The 19647-nt window shown below is 40.2% G+C and overlaps 1 protein-coding gene across 1 annotated transcript in view; it reads left to right on the top strand.

Moving 5' to 3' along the window:
* Positions 1 to 18863, top strand: part of LOC106091988 (regulation of nuclear pre-mRNA domain-containing protein 2) — a 32447-nt gene extending 13584 nt beyond the window's left edge. Inside the window, exons 2-11 of the mRNA XM_059364463.1 lie at positions 3381 to 3507; positions 3574 to 4030; positions 4096 to 4257; positions 10738 to 10843; positions 10911 to 11654; positions 11801 to 11907; positions 11984 to 12106; positions 12187 to 12220; positions 12281 to 12424; positions 17903 to 18863. Of these exons, the coding sequence (XP_059220446.1) occupies positions 3381 to 3507; positions 3574 to 4030; positions 4096 to 4257; positions 10738 to 10843; positions 10911 to 11654; positions 11801 to 11907; positions 11984 to 12106; positions 12187 to 12220; positions 12281 to 12424; positions 17903 to 18486 (2588 nt within the window). The 3' untranslated portion in view covers positions 18487 to 18863. The remainder of the gene's footprint in view (positions 1 to 3380; positions 3508 to 3573; positions 4031 to 4095; positions 4258 to 10737; positions 10844 to 10910; positions 11655 to 11800; positions 11908 to 11983; positions 12107 to 12186; positions 12221 to 12280; positions 12425 to 17902) is intronic.
* Positions 18864 to 19647: the final 784 nt, after the last annotated feature.

The raw sequence follows: 19647 nt of genomic DNA, 5'->3' as shown, positions 1-19647 counted from the left end.
TGGAAGTGGTCGCCGTATTCTGCGGTGCTAAGTTAATGCTTCCTGAGAGATCCCTCACTTGATAATCTTCATTCCTAGATGTATTCGCCATGCTGTTAACTCTTTTCTTATATTTTCTCCTTTTCGGTATAACATATGATGAGTGGTTTAGGTCAAAAGCTACTTGTCTTATCCTTTTTCTCGTGGCCGATCTCGTTTGAATATTCATTCCTTCCAAAGAAACAGAGTGCCTAATATCTTTAATGGATTGTAATCCGTTGCCTTAATCTGATCTAGATGGTTCCCTCTTTCGATGTAATTCAAAATCACGTTTTGTACAAAAATTTTAAGTTAAAATTTCATTTTCGATATTATATAAATTCTCTAAACCAGATTTGTTGATAAAAAAAAATTCTTTGTATCCTATATAAATCTTCAAATCTGGGGTGATGGTTGTAAATGGTAGTGTTGCGGTAAAACTTAAATCATGCTGGCCCTCTGCGTGCAGAGCGTTCTATTGTGTGTTGGAAATCAATCTTACTGTAAACGGAACATTATCTAACAATTCACATTTGCTCACTTTGACGATTTTTTATTAATCGCCCTGATCAACAACTTCTCCTTATCGGTACTACAAACTTCAAGTCTCCAACCCTGAATGGCTACCGTTGGTAAAATTCTGTTAATTCGCAAATGAAATTTCAAGCTGAAACTATTTACTTTAATATAACATGCAAATACAGTCCATTGGTCTATTGGGTCTAATAATCTAGAACTCCTAAGAAATTACCAACTTACTGTAAGGCATAATCTATCCACTTCTAAGATAATGTGAGCTTAGTCAGCTCCTGTCGTACATCTATCACCAGAGTTATCTTCTCTGTAACGGCTACGAACTGTACTGACTAAAGATCATATAATCCCACAAGTCTTCCAGGTCTATTGCATACTTTATTAGTCTATGTACTGTGTCTCGCTGTTATACACTTTATCATTTTCTATCGTCGGCTGATAAGCCGAAATGCTTTCGATTGGGCGCCATATTGTTATGAGTCCTTGGTGGCACTAAATTGATTGGAGGCCTAACTAGCTCTTGACGGTCACTCTTGGGTGTGGCTTCATCCCATCAATCTAGCCCTAAAGGACTGCAACAATTAAAAAATGCAAACACAACAAACAAAACTAAGCAAAGCCAACACACACTTATGAACGAGGGGTAAGATGTTTTACCCTGGCCGCCCACCCTGCCATGGCCGCGAAGGTAATCCCTTCAGTCTCTGCGACCCCATAATCCGCCTCACTTTTCCACTTACCTTTCACTTCATCACCCCATTATGGTAAAATTTAGCACATCATGTTCTTTAAAATGACAATTATATTATAAATTTGTTAATTAAACAAGAGGCTAACCATAAATACATAAATAAACATTCCTCAAGCTATATGATGTTCATTACAAAAAAAAATAGTAAATATGACAGACAAAAAAATATATATATATATAAACTAAGAACCTTAACGCCTAAGAAGCCAATATTAAACACTGAAATTACACGAAATCACTAATGGCGACAATTTCGAATTCCGGACTATGTATTCATAACCCTCAATGCCACCGGAGGCGGTTATTCTAACCTGACTAGGATTTGAAGAAGCTCCCTAAAATCTAACAATCAGAATTAAAACGTATATTGCCTAACCACGGTAACCTCAAGTTCTGAACACTTAACCAGACGCGATTTGGCCAAAGACAAAAAAAAAACAAGAATTAGATTTCTATACGTTACAAGTTTAACTTTGGCTTGGCTAGCCTAAATAATTTCTAAAACTTAATCATAGCCTTATCTAAATATTCAATTATATTGTTCTTTTTTTTTTCTGGTATCGTTAAACATATAAGATCTTTTCCTCGATTGCTGCTGTACTTTCTCCTCTTTTCGCGTCTTAAAATATGATTTACTGATGCCTAGACAGTTATCACAACTTCGTTCCAGCCGGGTTTTTTTTTTCCCTAACAAAGTTCCTTTTTCAAATTGTTGAGAATAAAATTGTTACCTGATTTCCAGGAATTTGTAGTCAGGAGGATTCGAACGGGGTTTACCAAAAAAATAGTACGCTGGTCACCACCTTTGCCCTGTCCCAGATTGTGACCAGCTTCTCTTGTTATTTTCGCCTCCTGAATTGATTATCCCAGGGCATCAATCGATGTCGTTTCAATATTCAGTCTCGACTAATGAGGCACTACTGGGAATAAAAATCAAATTAACCTCAAGTCGAATTTAAAACAAAACTTCAGAGCGCACCTGATTTCCACCAAAAAAAATAATTATTTTGATGTGACCGGCTGTTCAATTCTCACACTTTATCAGCTTACTTATATGCACTTTGAGTTATAAGTAACCAAAGCAAACTATTTCCTTTTTATAATTTTGGTACAAAACACCACAGTTCAAAATTTGATCTATGCGCACTCGCAACTAAAAGTTCTGCCTTATTCGGCTTTTGAATTCAAAATGGCTTGATCATCATCTTAGCAAGCTGGGCTTGGCTCAACCACTTCCATATTAGCCATCTTATCGAAACCTTTCCATTAAAACCTATTCTATTTATCCCTTTTTAGGTAGCTACTAACTATCTCCCTCTTAATTAATCTCTCTTACCCCGCCCTCTTATGTTACCCTTAATCTCTTATTTTAAACGTATAACAAATTTTAAATTCATTCATAAGATTCGGTGGTCCATCTAAATACAACGTTTACACTAACAAAAAACTACAACTACCCTTTCTCTCAGTTACATGGTAACCCTCAGTACTCTTTCATGCAACTGCGTATGTCAATGTGATTTGCCATTTGCGAGAAAAAACCCATAGAAGCACGCCGCCAAAAAATAATATTTTATACTAAATCAAGAAACAAGAAATTATTAAACGTTCCGGAGACAATAGGAGCCTGGTGGCTTGAATTTCCGTCTCATTGTCCACCACGCACCAAGATCAATCAACACCATATCACATAGCTTTGGGTAATTAATCGACAAAAGTGCATCAAATAGAGGGCCTAAACACTTGCCATGGTAAAGGCAAATTACCCAAAAACCGTGAGCCAAAGGAATCATGGTAATTTTGCACATCATTATTTGCCTTCAACTGCTCCCAACATCCAAAGGTGTGTAAATCATAAAAAAAAACAGTGGCCAAAGAAACTTGCGCACATGCTGTGGTGCAGGGCCGTATCGAGGGTTCAGGCGCCCGCAACACCGGCTGCCATGGTATTGAATTCCCTCTAGTGTCTATAGTCTGTCCCTAGTAAAGTGGAAATTTGTCGTCATTTTTTTATTTACATTCTTAAAGTTTTAAAGGTTTAATGTTTATCATTATTTTGAAAAATTTTTTTTTACAGTTCGTGTTGAACATCGTCTGGTTCTGTTTTATTTGGCCAATGATGTCATACAATATAGCAAGAGAAAACGTTTGGAATTTGTTGAAAGTTGGGCTACAGCCCTACAAAAAGCCACCACCATGGTTAGGTATGTATTGTTGTATTATACTTAGCTCATAACACGGTGATTTGAATTTACTTGTTTTATTTATAGAGATGAAAAGGTGAAAAATAAGATACTGCGAATATTTAGCATTTGGGAGCAAAGGGAAATTTATAATGAAGAATTTCTGACCGATCTCTGTGGACTGCTTAATATTGCACCGCCGAAAAAATCTCATCCTACCATACCTGATTCTGAGGACTATCAAAATGCCAGCCTCATCACAAGCATACGAGAGTGTGTCGAGCTCTCAGAGATGACAGACAAAAGCTTTAAGAAAATGCCAAAAGCTCCCAATTGTGATATAGAAAGTATCAAACAACATTTAAAAGATAAATCTCATTCGGACGATGTTGAAAAGGAACTCGAAAGATATGCGGCGTACATTGAGGCGTTCAACAAGAATTTGCAAGCTGAAATAAAAAGTCGTAAAATGGTTCTAACTAACTTGGATACGGCGGTAAAATTTTATGCCAACCAAAGGGGAGAAGTTAAGGTTGTTGTCAGTGTAAGTTGGAACAAATTGTATTCAAATTCATAAGCAACTAATTGCAATTATTGTAAATATTTAAGGCCTACAAAAACTTTGGTAGTCGTATAAAACTGGTCAAAAAGAAATTGGATGAAATCACACCGACCTTAGCCAGTCCGATTCCATCGCCGGATGTAAATGCACCGTCGCCGGAACCAGATGCCGATTTGCAGTTGCCAGATGAACAGTCACCAATACCAATGGTAAGTTAGAACAAAATATTTTTGCAAACCAATTATGTGTCGCCTATTCCAAGTCAAAATTTTTGTATTAATTTTACACCTTGATAATTCAGTCTGTCTTTAATACCGTCAGTCTGAACATAGGAAGGGATTAAAAATTGAAAGAATTCAATTTTACTTTTTTATAATTTTCCGTATCTTTCGAGTCCACATTGGCATACGTTATCACAATAAAATCTCAAATACCTATCATTAGGTGTCCATATAGTCCTGATCGGGGCACTTATCTTTTTGGGGGTAATCGGGGCACTTGCAAATGCAAATTTTGCCCATGAATATTCCACTAAGGAACAGGGGCAAACTTCTCACATATCAATGAGTGCAGTCCGATTCAAGTTTAAGCTCAATGATATAGGGCCTCATATGGCGAACATGCTAACCTTTGCGCTACGATGGCCTCCCGGGGCACTTATCTTTTAATATAACCGTTTTCACATCTTGCTAGGTCCGTTCCGTAATCATAATCAACTCACCATCACAGCCAGCTCGGAATTCACCTCACGCATATTTGTAGTGAACAATGTGGCTGAAGATTTGGCGGCAGAAAACTTCAGATTTCTTGCAGCGAAATATGAGGCAAGTTCGTTGAGGTAGACGTTCAACCTATCGCAGATGTCAACAATGGGTGGGGGGCCTGAAGCCATGATTGTACAATCGTTCGCATATGATACGATCTGTATGCCATCTGGAGGGGGTGGAATTTAGGATAGGTAAAGGTTAAACAGTGCCGGAGATATCACCCCACCTTGGAGAACTCACTCTACGACGCTTCGACTTCTTATCCCTAAATTCCACAAATGACTGGGGACCACAGATAATTCGCGACCCAGCGTTTCAGGCCTGGCTGGAGGCACGTGTTGGCGATGTCCTCAAATAGTTTGGTATGGAAAAGTTTGGTGTCGAAAGCCTTCGATAAGTCCAGTGCCACGAGGACCGTCCTATCCCGTGGCCTGGGCTGATAGAAGCCACAGCAAATGTGTGCGGTGATGGTATGCGAAGCTGTTGTTGTGCTATGCAGTCTTTGAAATCCATGTTGATGCTCGGCGAATGGAAATTCTGCTATGAGGCTCGGGAGGAGTAATGCCTCAACCGTCTTTGCTACTGGTGAGAGAAGGGAGATCGGTCTGTACGACTACCCCAAACTCGGATCCTTTCCAGGCTTCTGTAGCGGGATCACTCTGCCTATTTTCCAGGCATCGAGAACTATAAGAGTGTTTAAAGACAGGTTGAGGACAGTAGTAAGGTACTCTCGCATCGAGATAAGTGTGAGCACGACACAGGCTAGAACTTTGAGCTCCGATCTGTGTGGCGTTAATCGTTGTCACGAGAAGCCTAAATACCCCGCGCGTCTCCAGGTTGAGGATAGTGGAACGCTATATATAGAGTAGTAGCAACTGCAGTAGCCGACTATTAGAGGTATGGAGCGGAAATTCGCAGTGAGTGCCCGGGCGGTACAGGCTCTTGCATAAATACTGAGTGCCTACGATTCTTGATATCACAAGGCAAGTTATTGGCGCCTTTAATAGCCTGTTTGTCTGTCTCGAAACGAATTTTTCACATCACTCAAGACTTTGTTTAAACTGCAATTAGGAAGAATTTCGATGTATAAGCAGATTTATCAAAGTCAAAAGAGCTTAAAACTCATCAATAATCAATACAAAAAACCCGTCTATATAGACGAAAATAGATCGAAAAAAGAAGCGCAGACGAACGAAAAGCAACTGATCGACAAACAGGCAAATTACCAATGGTAATTATGTTCCCGCCGCGATCGGTCCTTTGAACCGGAACCAGCTGTGATCTCTGGCTTTCCTTTCCATTGCAAAAATTTCCAATCATTTAGCTCGTCTCGAAATAGAAACGAGATAACTGTGACCACGACACAGGCTAGAACTTTGAGCTCCGATTTGTGTGACGTTCATCGTTGTCATCATGTTCCCGCGGCGATCGGTCCTTTGAACCGGAACGAGCTGTGATCTCTGGCTTTCCTTTCGATTGCAAAAATCTCCGATCATTAAGCTTGTCTCGAAAGAGAAACAAACGAAAAATTTTGAAATAAAAAATGTTCGCCCTAACATGCAAAAAAAAAAAAAAAAAATCGGCAAACCCCGGCCGAACCTGGACACATGGAGCAAAAGCGAGAGCTGTCGTTTAGCGTTCGAAGCCGTCAATACCACTTCCAAAAGATGCAAAAATAACACATGTATTCCATGGAAGCTAGGTAGTCACTCGTATAGAAAATAAGTCTATCACTACAAAGAAAACGCATACGGTGAAAGGGAGCAGCTAGTCTGAAAGGTGCTTTCATCAAAGACACTTTTTCGAGGAATATATTCTACATAAGTATGACCTACCAATGGCCCTTGCTACCTCCACACCTAATGTAGTTGAAAAATCTTCTAACCAAAAACGAAACACGTCCCATCGTGGTTGGTGTGTTCTGATTTCTGGCTTTCCCTTTCCATTGGAAAATCTTTGATCATTAAGCTTGTCTCGAAAGAGACGCAGCAAGCGGCCGCTGCGTTAATATCTCGGAACTAGCACATCAGAGGGGGATGTCAGTTCACTGAAGCGGCGAATGGTGTTCTCTCTGAAACCAACCCAATCGGTCTTCTTCTGATTGCTAGACGTCCTGCGCTCAGAGGACGACCTGTCACAGGTCGAAGTGATCGACTCTTGAAAACTTTTGCCGAGGATGATTTGTTCTGTCTGCAGGTTGCTAGGCGCCTCGCTCGGTGACCTTAGGTCCATTGTATTTGCCCTTGAAAAAAGATAAGATTAGAGGACATCACGTTCCTGTGGCGATCGGTCCTATGCGATTGTGGCTACAACTACAACAACAATAGAGGACAAAGCCGGACAATGACGAAAGAATTGTAGCAATGAAATAGGTGTTCACCCATAATCCTGGGTATTCTCCCCGATATCGGACAGAATGAAGCAAAAGGTGTTTAACCATCTTCAACTCGTCCTCGTTACCATAAACGCTGTCTTCTCAGTTCTCACGTGGACTACCCCCATCAGGGGACAAAGATCCTAGCCGTGCGAAAACATAACTTCATGTTATCCAAATCATTATCTTGTGGATAGGTATCCCCTGCCGCCCAGAAGGCTTAAGGGTGATCTACATACATGGTGTTGTTGTATCCTAGAGATGAGTTAGCTTGTTTCGGTCCGTAGGATCGATCGTTGTGGGAACGTGATGTCCATTAGTTATTTAAAGGCGCCAATACAACTCGCCTTGTAATATCGAAAATCATAGGCACTCAGTGTTTGAGCAAGAGCCGGTGCCGGGCGGCCTCTCCGTTTATGAAGCATTCGACTATCCGCAACATGTGGTAGCTCTCAGCTTATCTTTTCGTAATAACTATATATGACCATCACACAGATCGGAGCTCAAAGTTTTAGTCTGTAGTGTTCATAGTTATCCCCTGCCGGGATTTAGAGTGAGAGGTTCAGCTCTATAAGAGAGAACCTCTAGATCAAGCGTCATATTAATCGGGTCTGGACAACTCTCATACAGATACGGTAGCAGATGCGGTGAATAGCTACCTGATGAATGTGATACTTGGAGAACGACCACCTCCTACAGAGCAAGAATTGATGCCAACATGCAATATGTGTGTCGCGACTGTGTCTTGGAATTAAAAGAAAGAAGCTTTTTTCATTCGTAATCTACTCCTTCGTAGCTTTCTTTTTATATCTATATTGCGTTTGTTAACAAGGAATAAAATTTGCAAGACCCCGTAGGTCCTTCCCGTGTTTAATTTTTAGGCATATTTTTCGTATTCTACTCGACAATACCTTTCATTTGATACCCATATTGCCTAGGTTGGACCGTTTGCCCTCAAGGAAGGTTTTTTGCCCCTAGGGGACCCCGGAGCCTTTGCCCCCAAAACTGCAGATTAGTGTTCCTGGGGGTCAAGCCTCATCTACACACCAAATTTCAACGAAATTCGAGTTGCGCCCTATAAAATTCAGTTTTTCTGACACACAACACACGCCAGCTGTGTAACTGCCCAGCCACACGCACCCCACCTTAGTCGCAGAGATCCAGGATCTGGATATTCAACAGAACCAAGCAGACGAAAGATGGAACACAACTGTTAGAACAACAACAACCATAAACACTGCGGAAGTCCGCATTCTTCTATGCCCAGCGCAACGTCAAAGACCTGACGTTGCAATGACCATTTTGGACTCCTATCAGAGCGAGCACGTATAAATGCTGTGTTTTTCCGTGAAAAACTAAGTTAAGGTTAGGTGAGGTTAAGTTGAAAAGAGGATGCGGGTATTAATCCGCCCCGTGCCACTATGGACATAAACCTAATCCAGTAATTGGCTTGTTGTAAGTCAAAAGGCCTTAACCGCTCTACAACCCACAGCATATCCACGCTCCATTTGCGTTGTCATCGTAGAAAGCGCACCTAGGTGGGCGGATTTAAGGATTCAGTAGCATGGGTAGCACTCATCAGAGACCCATTAAATCGTCCGGCTAAATCGTCCGCCGCCTTATTACCAGCCACCCCATAATGGCCCGAAACCCTACAAAATCTGACAGCCTTCCCCATGATACGAAGATGCTATTTTAATGTTCTAACCAGTTTTAAATCGCATAGATCGATATAAGAGCCTTCGTTTTGCACGTTCGAGTGGATGGTCGTTTCTACAATGAAATTGTTTATCTTAGCCCTGTGCCTCCATTTAGTCTGGTCGCATCCGTTTATATATTTCAAATCCAGGTATATGTGAGGTGCCTGCCCTCATCTGTCCTCGCTTAAAATGCGTTGTCATCGTATAAAGCGTCATTAGGGTCCGGTTCAATGATTCAATGGCATGGCTATCACATCTGCCGTCTCATTCCTTGCCATCACATGTTGGTCCGAAACACAACAAACGTGGTAACCTTGGCCATGATACAAAGGTATTCTTTGCGTATCCTAACCAATTTCGTCCTAGCATGAACCGTTTGATCGCGCACGTTCCATTGGACGGTCGTTTGAAATTGTATGAAGGATTTTAGGATTGCGAAGGTTAAAAGACACAAGATCCGTCAAGAAGCCTATAGGACTTCCTAATTTCTATGTAATCAATGACTTTTGCCCGTGTGCAGAGAACGAAGCGAAGCCTTTTTTTGGTGGAGGCGGCTCGTCGGTCGAGCCGATTCAAAAAGGCGGCTGTATAAATAAGCATATTTGATGATTTGTCGTTCAATTTTGTTGGACGAAAAGAGAGAAAGAGAAAAGAGAGATTTCCCCTGTTCCTTAATGGAATGTATTATTATTTCAGCTCAGCTGGTTTTTATACCATCCATTAAAGGATGGCTGTATACTAACTCAGTGATTCCGTTTGTAACACATCGAAATATTGGGTGAAGATCCAATAAAGTATATTCTTAATCGCCATTACATTATAAGTCGATCTAGACATGTCCGTCCGTCCGCCTGTCTGTCGAAGGCACGCCTACTTTCGAAGGAATAATGCCAGGCGCTTGAAATTATAAACAAATACTTCTTATTTGTTAGGTCGGTTGGGATTGTAAATGGCCGAAATCGGGCCATGTTTAGATATAGCTGTCATATAAACCGATCTACCGATTTGACCCTTTGAGCCTCAAGAGGGGGCAATTCTTATTCGATTTGGATTAAGTTTTGCAGTTGGCGTTTTGCTATGATTTCCAACACTTGTGCCAGATATGGTTCAAATTGGTTCATAACCTTATATAGCTCCCATATAAACCGATCTATCATCCGCACGGGATAGCTGTGAGCTGGAACACAGGCTGGAACATTGAGGTGCGATCTGTGTGGTGGTTATTGTTATTACGAGAAGCCTAGCTGTGATCTACCGGGCGCGTCCACAGGTTGTGGATAGTGGAATGATGGAGTAATTCATCGGCAATGGCTGCCGCTTCAGTGTACAACACACTGCTACAACAACAACAAATGATCCACGCAGAAAACATTCTTACCCTTTCTACTCAAAAGCCCTGAGCATTTTATAACCAAGACCTACAAAGGAGGTGATAAGAGCCTTACTTATGTTTCTCCAGTTCAAATCGAGCTCTCTGCTAGCTATGCGTTGACAATCCTGGTCTTCAACATAGCATCAACCAGGGCTGTGGAGTCGCAATCGGAGTCTATTCAGGGTCGGAGGGTGACAGCTGCTCTCACAAATGGCGATGGGCTGAGTAGGTTTCTAGTAGATATGTCCAATAGTCTCTCCTGGTTCTTAAGCTGCCCCAGCTGACTCTTCTGGTTCTTAAGCTGACCCAGTCCACCATCAGTTTCAATTAGCCTTATTGTACAGCATATTCGTCTTCTTTCTCAGCCTCGAAAACAAACAAATCGTATATTTTTAGCTAGATATGACAAATGTAGAGAAGTTTATTGAAGTTTCATTAAAAATGCGTATTGAATGACTCCATTCTTTTACTTGCAGAGCTTTTTTAAAAATAATCTTAATGGATACAGCAGCTATTTGGATGGTAATCTACCTTTCGATATAAATGATTTCAAATCCGAGGAATCCGCTTCAAAGACATCAAGTATGTTGTTCATACATGTAAAATGTTTTTTTGTTTTTATTTAACAAGTCTCCCCATCATATTACAGGCCAGCCTATTGAGGTAATTGGTTCTAGATCAGACGAAGAAAGCTTTAATTCCAGTGCAGATTATTATAAACCTGAATCAATAAATGTGTATTCCGGCAATGATAATGTAATGATACCGGGCATAACACCAATGCCAGTACCAGCTGTTCCCTCTGGTGGTTACACTTCTTTGGCACGTTCATCACAGCAATATAATGATGTTTTGCCACCACCTCCTAATCCTCCCATGTTTGGATCATCGAGTGTGTTATCCAATAATCTACATCATGGCATGAATCCCGGTTACGCGCCCATGAATACACGTCCATATAATACCAATGAGAGTTATGATCAGAATCCATATAGCCGAGTAAGTGGTCCAAATGGTGGAGGTGTTGGCCTAAGAAGAGTGGGAAATTCTCCTATGCAACAACCGCTTATGCCTCCTCCGCCAATGCCTTCGATGGGTGCAATGGATAATGGTGAAAATGGTGGAGCAAATAGTTTCAACTCACCTTGGGATATGGGAATGTCCTGGAGTAATCCCTTAGATAGTTCTAGTGCGTCGACATCCTCGTATGGTAATACGCCCATAGATACTCCGCTCTCACCGCCGCACTTTGATGTAGATTCGCTTAATGCTAGTTCAACAACTCTAGAATATACCGAACACGATAGCAGTTTGTCATCAGCCCAAGATGTTGATCATCGCCAGCTACATTTGCCTGCGTTTGGTATTGGTTCTAAGTTAGGACTAAGTAAAGGTAAGCATACACTGCCAACATCACTAACATGATCCAGTTGTTTTCCTCTATAAAATCAGCTGATACCAATAAATTGGGAACATGTTAGTGATTTTGTCAAACATTTTAATGCAGTTGTCCTAACATACCTTACTTTGACTTTACAGAAAAAACACGTCAATTGGATATTGATCATCGAAATTTGATATCATTGACTGGTTCCCCCGGAGCAAACGAAAGTGATAAAAAACCATGGTATCAGGGTAGTAATGAGGTAAGTAATTTTCGGCCTCCTATTATAAATGCGAACGAATGTAAGTGTTTAAAATAATTCCTTCTCTCTCTTTTAGACATCCAGCGATGTTGATTATCGTGTGCTAGGCCAAACAATCAAAACTATTGAAACTACCACCACCATACTGCCTGTTTTCAATGATACTTCTTCAGTGTCGTCCGCCGATGATATTGGAAACGTATGATTTTAATTGATTTTAAACCATTTGTATGCTGTAGTGTTAATTTTCCTTTCTTTTTTTGCTTTTATTTGGAATAGCATTCTGCAACAATCTCCCCAGAAAAGAATGACAGTAAGTGTATGTCGTTTTAATGTGGTTTATTGTCAATGTGCAAATTGTTTTCTTTTAAAGGCCCCTCAAAAGATTCACAAAAAGATGATTCATTTTCACAACCAACTGCTGACGAAGGAGGTGGAGGTACGGGTGGTTATGATCCAACAGACATGGTGGTTGATATGGATATGTCTGATGAAGATCTTGATGATATATTTAGAGGTTTGCTTACATTTTTATTTTTTACGTTTTTGTTTTAATTTTACCGTTTTGTCTTGTGTTTTCTACAACAACTCAAATCAATGTTAATGGGAGACACACTAATTGGCTTGATTCAAGTCTGAAAATGCCATGTAGGCAAATAATCTTGGATTAAGTTATAGTTCGTAGATATCAAAAATATACTGATATCACTTTCCGGAGATAGGTTAGGTTAAAGTGACAATGTGCAATCAGACTTATTTTAAATATTTTAGTTTATTGTGATATCACAGTCATATTTTGTAGAGACAGACGACAGACTTTGGAGAAATGAAAACTATGGTCACCGCACGGTACTAACAAGTCTACTAGAAGGATTTCAAAGGTGGAAGAGAATTAAATTTGTATAGATGCCAGATATGGCTAGAACACCTTGGAGGGATGTAATTGTAATGTCTACCATTTCACATGTTTTTTATACCCTACACCACTACTGTGGTACAGGGTATTATAACTTAGTCCATTTGTTTGTAACACCAAGAAGGAAGAGACATAGACCCATTGAGAACAATACCGATCGACTCAGAATCGCTTTCTGATACGATTTAACTATGTCCGTCTGTCTGTCCGTCTGTCCATATGAATTTGTGTACAAAGGGATCATAAAATATATATTTGTTGTTGTTGTTGTTGTTGTTGTTGTTGTTGTAGCAGTGAGTTATACACTGAGGCGGCAGCCCTTGCCGATGAAGACGTCCATCGGGTCAATCCGGTACGTACAACCGGCTGCCATGGGATTGAATTCGATTTCGTTGACCAGAATTGTTTTTAATTCCATTCTGCATGCAATCTAAAAATCCAGTCGGGTCCTAGTTGCGTATATCTTTTAGAGCTCTCTGGACTCGATATATGGTTCATATATTGTTGTTGTTGTAGCCAAATTTTCATATGGAGGTGGCGATCCTCGTCAAGATCTTGTAGGATCCAAAGGAGCGATGGCCGCGGGATCATGATGGCCATTGGTTATTTAAAGACGCCAATATCTCGCCTTGTCGTATCGAGCATCATAGGCACTGAGTATTTAAGCAACAGCCGGTGCCTACCGGCCTCTCACTGAGAGTCTCCACTCGATACCGCTGATTGTCCACGACTGCAGTTGCAGCTACTCCGTATGAAGCATTCCACTATCCGCAACCTGTGGTCACGCCCGGTAGATCCCAACTAAGCTTCTCGTGATAAGCTCATAGTTATCCTGGGTAGCACCTACAATGGTTGTTGTTGTTGTTGTAGCTGTTTATTGTGTTCTATCTTTCGTCTGCTTGATTCTGCTGAGTGTCAAGACCCAGGAACTCTGCGACTAAGATGGGGTGCGTCCACAGGGATCTGGGTCTGAGTCGAGTGGGTCTGGCCGCGCAGTTAAACAGGTGACGTGTATCGTGCGGTCTCTGGTTACAATCGGGACATACATATTGCACGTCGGCATCAGTCCTGACGCACCTACAATGGTGCTTGGCGTATGCAGAAATATGTAATATAAACAATTGTATTAGATACTACGTGGAGGTCACCAAGGTGCAGAGGTTTGCATTTCCCCCTATGAAGCCATACGCCTGGGTTCAAATCCCGGCGCGAACAACAACAACATTTTCGGCGGTGTTTATCCCCTTACTAATGCTGGCTAAAGTTGTAAGGTCTCCAGCCATTTTAAAACTCTATCAAATGGTCTCGCTATGCCTCACACCGTTTGGACTCGGCATAAAATAGGAGGCCCTTTTTAATTGAGCTTAAACTTTAATCGGACTGCGCTCATTGATATGAGAGAAGTATCCCCTGTTCCCTAATGCAATATTCATGGGAAATTTAGTAGTTGTATTAGACACTACATACAGAAAAAGGGAAAACAGCAGAATGTGCTACTCCGTATGGAGCATTCCTGGAGCAACCTGTGGACGTGCCCAGTAGCTCGCAGCTAAGCTTCTCGAGACAGCAATGAATACCATACAGATCGGATCTCAATGTTCCAGCCTGTGTGGTGCTTACAGCTATCCCGTCCTGGGGTTGTTATTGTTGTTGTAGCAGTGTGTTGTACACTGAATGAAATAAGTTTTCAGAGGACCTACCATCAGAAAACTTATTTAATTCGTAGTCTTTCGGGGCGACGATTCCGAGTTAAGGCCATGGGCGACGAATGCACATGTAGCACTGTGAAACAGAGAAACGGTTGGTCGGACAACGACAATCCTATAGGGAGCTCCGGTATAGCTTACGGTATGGACTATACACAGCTACAACAACAACAACAACAACGAAAACAATATCGCGTTCCCGCAGTGATCGGTCCTGTGGACCGGAACGAGCCTCCATCACATGCAATGTGACTAAAACAACAAAAACAATATGGGACTAAAATGAACGACATGGCATAGCTGAGCAACACACAGGCTGGAACTTTGAGGTTCGATCTGTGTGGTTGTTGTTGTTGTTGTAGCAGTGTGTTATACACTAAGGCGGCAGCCCTTGCCGATGAAGAACTCTATCGGGTAAATCCGGTTGCCATGGGATTGTCTGTGTGGTAGATAGTGGAATGCTACATACATATTAGCTGCAACGGCAGCCACGGTATCGAGTAAAGTCTAAGTGAGAGATCGAGCGGAACCAGCTCTTGCATAAATATTGAATGCATATGATGCTCAAAGTGACAAGACGAGTTATTGGCGCCTTTAAATAACCAATTTCCACCCTGTTCCCTCTGCGATCTGCCCTTTGGATCGGAACGAGTTTGCTCACCTGCAGGAGCTTCACGAGGATTGCCACCTCCACATGCAAATGTGGCCTCAACTATAACAATAAATTGAAAGGATTTGGAAATAGAATCCGAATCTTATGTAAGGGCTCGCCCCGCCTCCAAAATCCCCCGAAAGTCCCATATCTATATGCCCGTTTGAAGGGGTTTTTTTAGGTGGGAGCGTTCTCCATAGGTACTTAATCCTAAATTTGAATATCTAATTTGTGTTCATGGATTAACATTAAGAAATCAACAAAAATTCGGCACGGAATAGCTGTGAGCACCACACAGGCCGCAACATTGAGGTCCGATCTGTGTGGTGTTCATTGTTGTCACTAGAACCTAAGCTTCGAGTTACCGGGCGCGTCCTCAAGTTGCGGATAGTGGAATGCTTAGAGATGGGTTTCTAGGTTAGCAAAGGTTAGCATGTCCGCCTATGACGCTAAACGCCTGGATTCGAATCCTGGCGATACCATCAGAAAAAATTGCGATCTGTAGCAATTGTGTGACAGGAATGGTTAGGTGTCTACCAGAACACACTGTGCCAAATTTCATCGAATTCGGATAATAAATGAATATTTTATGGCCTCAATGCCTTATATCGGGAGATCGGGTGGTCGATCTAAGGGCAGCTATATACAAATATAGTCCGATCTGAGCCGCACTTCACAAAAATGAATAGGGCTCCACCAGAACTCACTGTGCCAACTTTCATCGAATGAAAAATGACCAATTTATTGCCTAAAGACTTTAAGTCTGGAGATAGGTCTATATAGCGGCTATATATAACTGAAATCGGATTTTATAAGATCCGCACTGCACAAAAATGTATAGAGGTCCACCAGAACTCACTTTGCCAACTTTCATCGAAATCGGATGAAAAATGACCAATTTATTGGCTCAAGGCTTTTAGTCTGGAGACAGGTCTATATAGCGGCTAGATTTTATGAGTTCAAAAGGTCAGGTTTATATACAAAGAATACGAAATCATGAAAAAAAATTTGAAAAATGTTTATATACCTAAGATATCTGCAAAATTATAAATATCCAGCTTTTGGGTATTATAGGGTAAATACCCGGGTATTTACACAATTTACCGGGTAAATACCTTTTGGGTATTTACCCATCGCCCATCTCTAGGAATGCTTCCTACGGAGTCGCGGACAATCAGCGGTGTCGATAGTCTCAGTAAGAGGCGGCACCGGCTCTTGCACAACTACTGAGTGTCTATGTGATGCTCGGTATGGCAAGACACTCCACATGAAAATGTGGCTACACAAACAAAAATTCGTCTAAATCGGTATATATCGGATATATCAAAACATATACGTGGAACCGTTCGTCCTTGGTCAATGTTAAAAAAAATGGGCCCTAAAAAGTTATACCCCAAAAAAAAACATCCAAAAGAGTTTTGGAGTTTTTTTTCTACTATTCTTTTATTCTTATATCACACACACACTAACTTGAAATTTCCCAGCCCCCAGATTGGCTGTTGTACTGTTTCATGATTATGAGAACCGCCTTTTGAATGTTTTTGGTCCTTCAATAATAAACTTCTCTCATGTCAAGTGCTCTTATTGAGCTGTTTGTTTTCTGTTGACGCATAGATTCAGGGGCACGTTGTTAGGGCTCGGCTTTAAAATTCATGTCCCTTACCATTGAGCATAAACTTTAACACCGGTATTTACAAAACCTAATGTAGAGCGGATAACAAGCCGACTAGAGCGCACAACAAGTAGAGCTGGCAAACTATCGATAATCGCAACATTCGATATTTTCGATAGTTTATATAATAAATATCGATAGAATCGATACTATCGTTAATTACCCACCACCCATATTTGAAACGAAAATAAGAAAAAAAAAATGAGGAGATCGATTTATATACATGCAATATCAATGCACAGACTAAATAAAACCAAGGTTAATTAAGTCAAAATGTAAGCCTTATCGGATGAAAATTGCGCCCTCTATAGGCGCAATGTATCTTAAAGGATACATTCAGTGTTTATTTTTGTTTAGATTTGCAAAAACAATTAACTTTCTATAGTATTCATCGGAAACATATCAATCGATATTCTGTCAAAAAATTAAATATTGATAGTATCGAAAGTGTCATCGATATTTTGCCATCTCTAACATCAAGCCGTCTAGAGCGCACAACAAGCCGATTACTGGCTTAGGTGTGTGTCCATAGTGGCTTGGGGCGTATTAATTTCCGCACACTCTTTTCGACCTAACCTAATGTTGATATGAAAAAGGTTTATTTGACAGATTTCCTTTATATAACTGCCAAATATACCTATTTTAAGGCCTAATGAAGCCGTAATAGGACAGCACTCAGTAGGAGTACAAAATTAGTCTTTTGGGAAAATTTTACTCTAAGGGAGGAGCGCTTTCTCTGGTTACATTTCATAGAAAAAAGAATAAAAAATAATTTAAAAATGCTAATTAAAAAAATTTTTAAATTTATACATTTTATTATTATTATTTTTTTTTGAAAATACCAATTATTTTTACTTTACTTTTATTCTTGCTTTACTATTTACCATAAAAATACTACATTTATAGGCATTTTTTTGATGTTGTTTTATACAAAACGTTTTTACACCTTCAAAAAAAAAAACAAAAAATCGATTGTGTAGGGTTATGTAGTTATGTTGACAATTTAAATATTTTCTCTATCCTTCCTATCGTTGTCTTATGAAATCTAGAAGTGAATGAGCAAATGGCAGAACAATCCTCATCAACCGACATGGCTGCAGATATCAACAGCGAAACAAATGGAAACGAAGCATCCGACTCGGCAACGGAAATTCAGCACACTAGACCGCCACTTCTTGAAACGCCGGCTGAGTATGATCCCCAAACAAATTGGGACTGCCCAGATTGGTCGCAACAAATGGCTCACATGCCTTGGCCAAATAATCGTGGAGGTGGTGCGGGACAACATGGAGTGCCACCACCTCCAAGGCCACCTTATGCAATGCAATTTCCCTATGGACCAGGAGCTGTAACAGGTAATGATAACAATCCCTTTGCCGTGCCTGGTGGCAGTCCCTTGCCTGGAGGTCGAGGCGGTTTTGGTGGTGGTGGACGTGGTCGCGGTGGCGTTTGGGAGGGATCTCCACAAAATCAATTTCGCAATTTCCCCAGACCGCCACGTGGTGCCATAGGCGCTGGTGGTTCTCCATTCTTCAATCGTGGACGCGGCAGAGGTATGGGTAGCCCCATGATACGTGGTGGACCCAGTCCTGGATACCGCGGCAAATTTCGTGGCAAAAATAATTGGATCTAAAAACTTTTAATAAGCAAAAAAAAAAAAAAATAATTACTTTAAAAAAATATTCTATAGTGCTAACACTAACTGTTAAACCCGATACAAAAAGTCATGAATTTCTAACCAGCTGTAAATACAATGAAAACAATTTTCTAGTATAGTCATGCCACAGAGGGAAAATAAGTTGAAAAAATTAAATTTCACTCAAATGTTTTAAATTTAAAATTGTTTTAATGTTACACGTAAGTGCATGTCAAAATTCTAGAGACTTTCCTTAAGAACTACGAGAAAAGCTATGCGAAAAACACACACACACACACAAACAAACACATAGACATTACCATCGTATACAATACAACAAGGACTTATTTTCCCTCTCTATGGAATAAGAGTCTTTGCAAAGTAATAACATTGTTATTATACCTATTACCTATCTAATTTTTAAAGAACATACACGTAATTGATTACGCCCTTAAGTTTTTTTTTTTCAATATTTAATATGAATGTTGATTATAGATATCTACACCACTATTTTTTTTTTGATAACCCATAGGATTTACTTTAAGTTTTAAGGCCTGAATTCGTTTTGAATATATATTAACGACATGACCCAAATTATTTGCCTCACTATTACCTCTCTCTCTCTCTCCCTATTTCCCCCTTTTGACCACTTTTTTCTACAAAATTCGTAAGTAGTGTAAAATGTATGTGTTTAAATGGCAATACCAATAACATCAAAAAAAAAAGTTATACAAAGTAAAATTTGAAAAACAAAACAATATTTTAATGTTAAATTACTTAATTATTAAATACTGCTAGACCCCTGCGAAATACCTACCTACAATCACCTACATGCATACATACATACATACATACATACATATAACCTATATAAAAGAACCTCCTGCAAAACAAATTTGTTTAAATAAAAAGCTTAGAATTATATTCAATTCAACAAACAACAAGAAAACCATATGAAATAAAATAACTTCACTACTATTGTTTGTGGGAATGGTTGTCGAAGTATTATTTTGTTGACTATTGTGTAGGCTTGAATTCATTCTGATATCTGATAACTAGAGAGCGGATACATATGCAAATTCATAAATTTTTTTGGAGCATCGGAAAAAAAATTTGAAAACACAGAAATTCGTTTCATCGAATGTAGGTTTAGTAAAC

The sequence above is a fragment of the Stomoxys calcitrans genome, chromosome 3 (assembly GCF_963082655.1).
Source record: "Stomoxys calcitrans chromosome 3, idStoCalc2.1, whole genome shotgun sequence".
Classification (NCBI taxonomy): domain Eukaryota; kingdom Metazoa; phylum Arthropoda; class Insecta; order Diptera; family Muscidae; genus Stomoxys; species Stomoxys calcitrans.
This window is presented reverse-complemented; position numbering and strand designations above follow the sequence as displayed.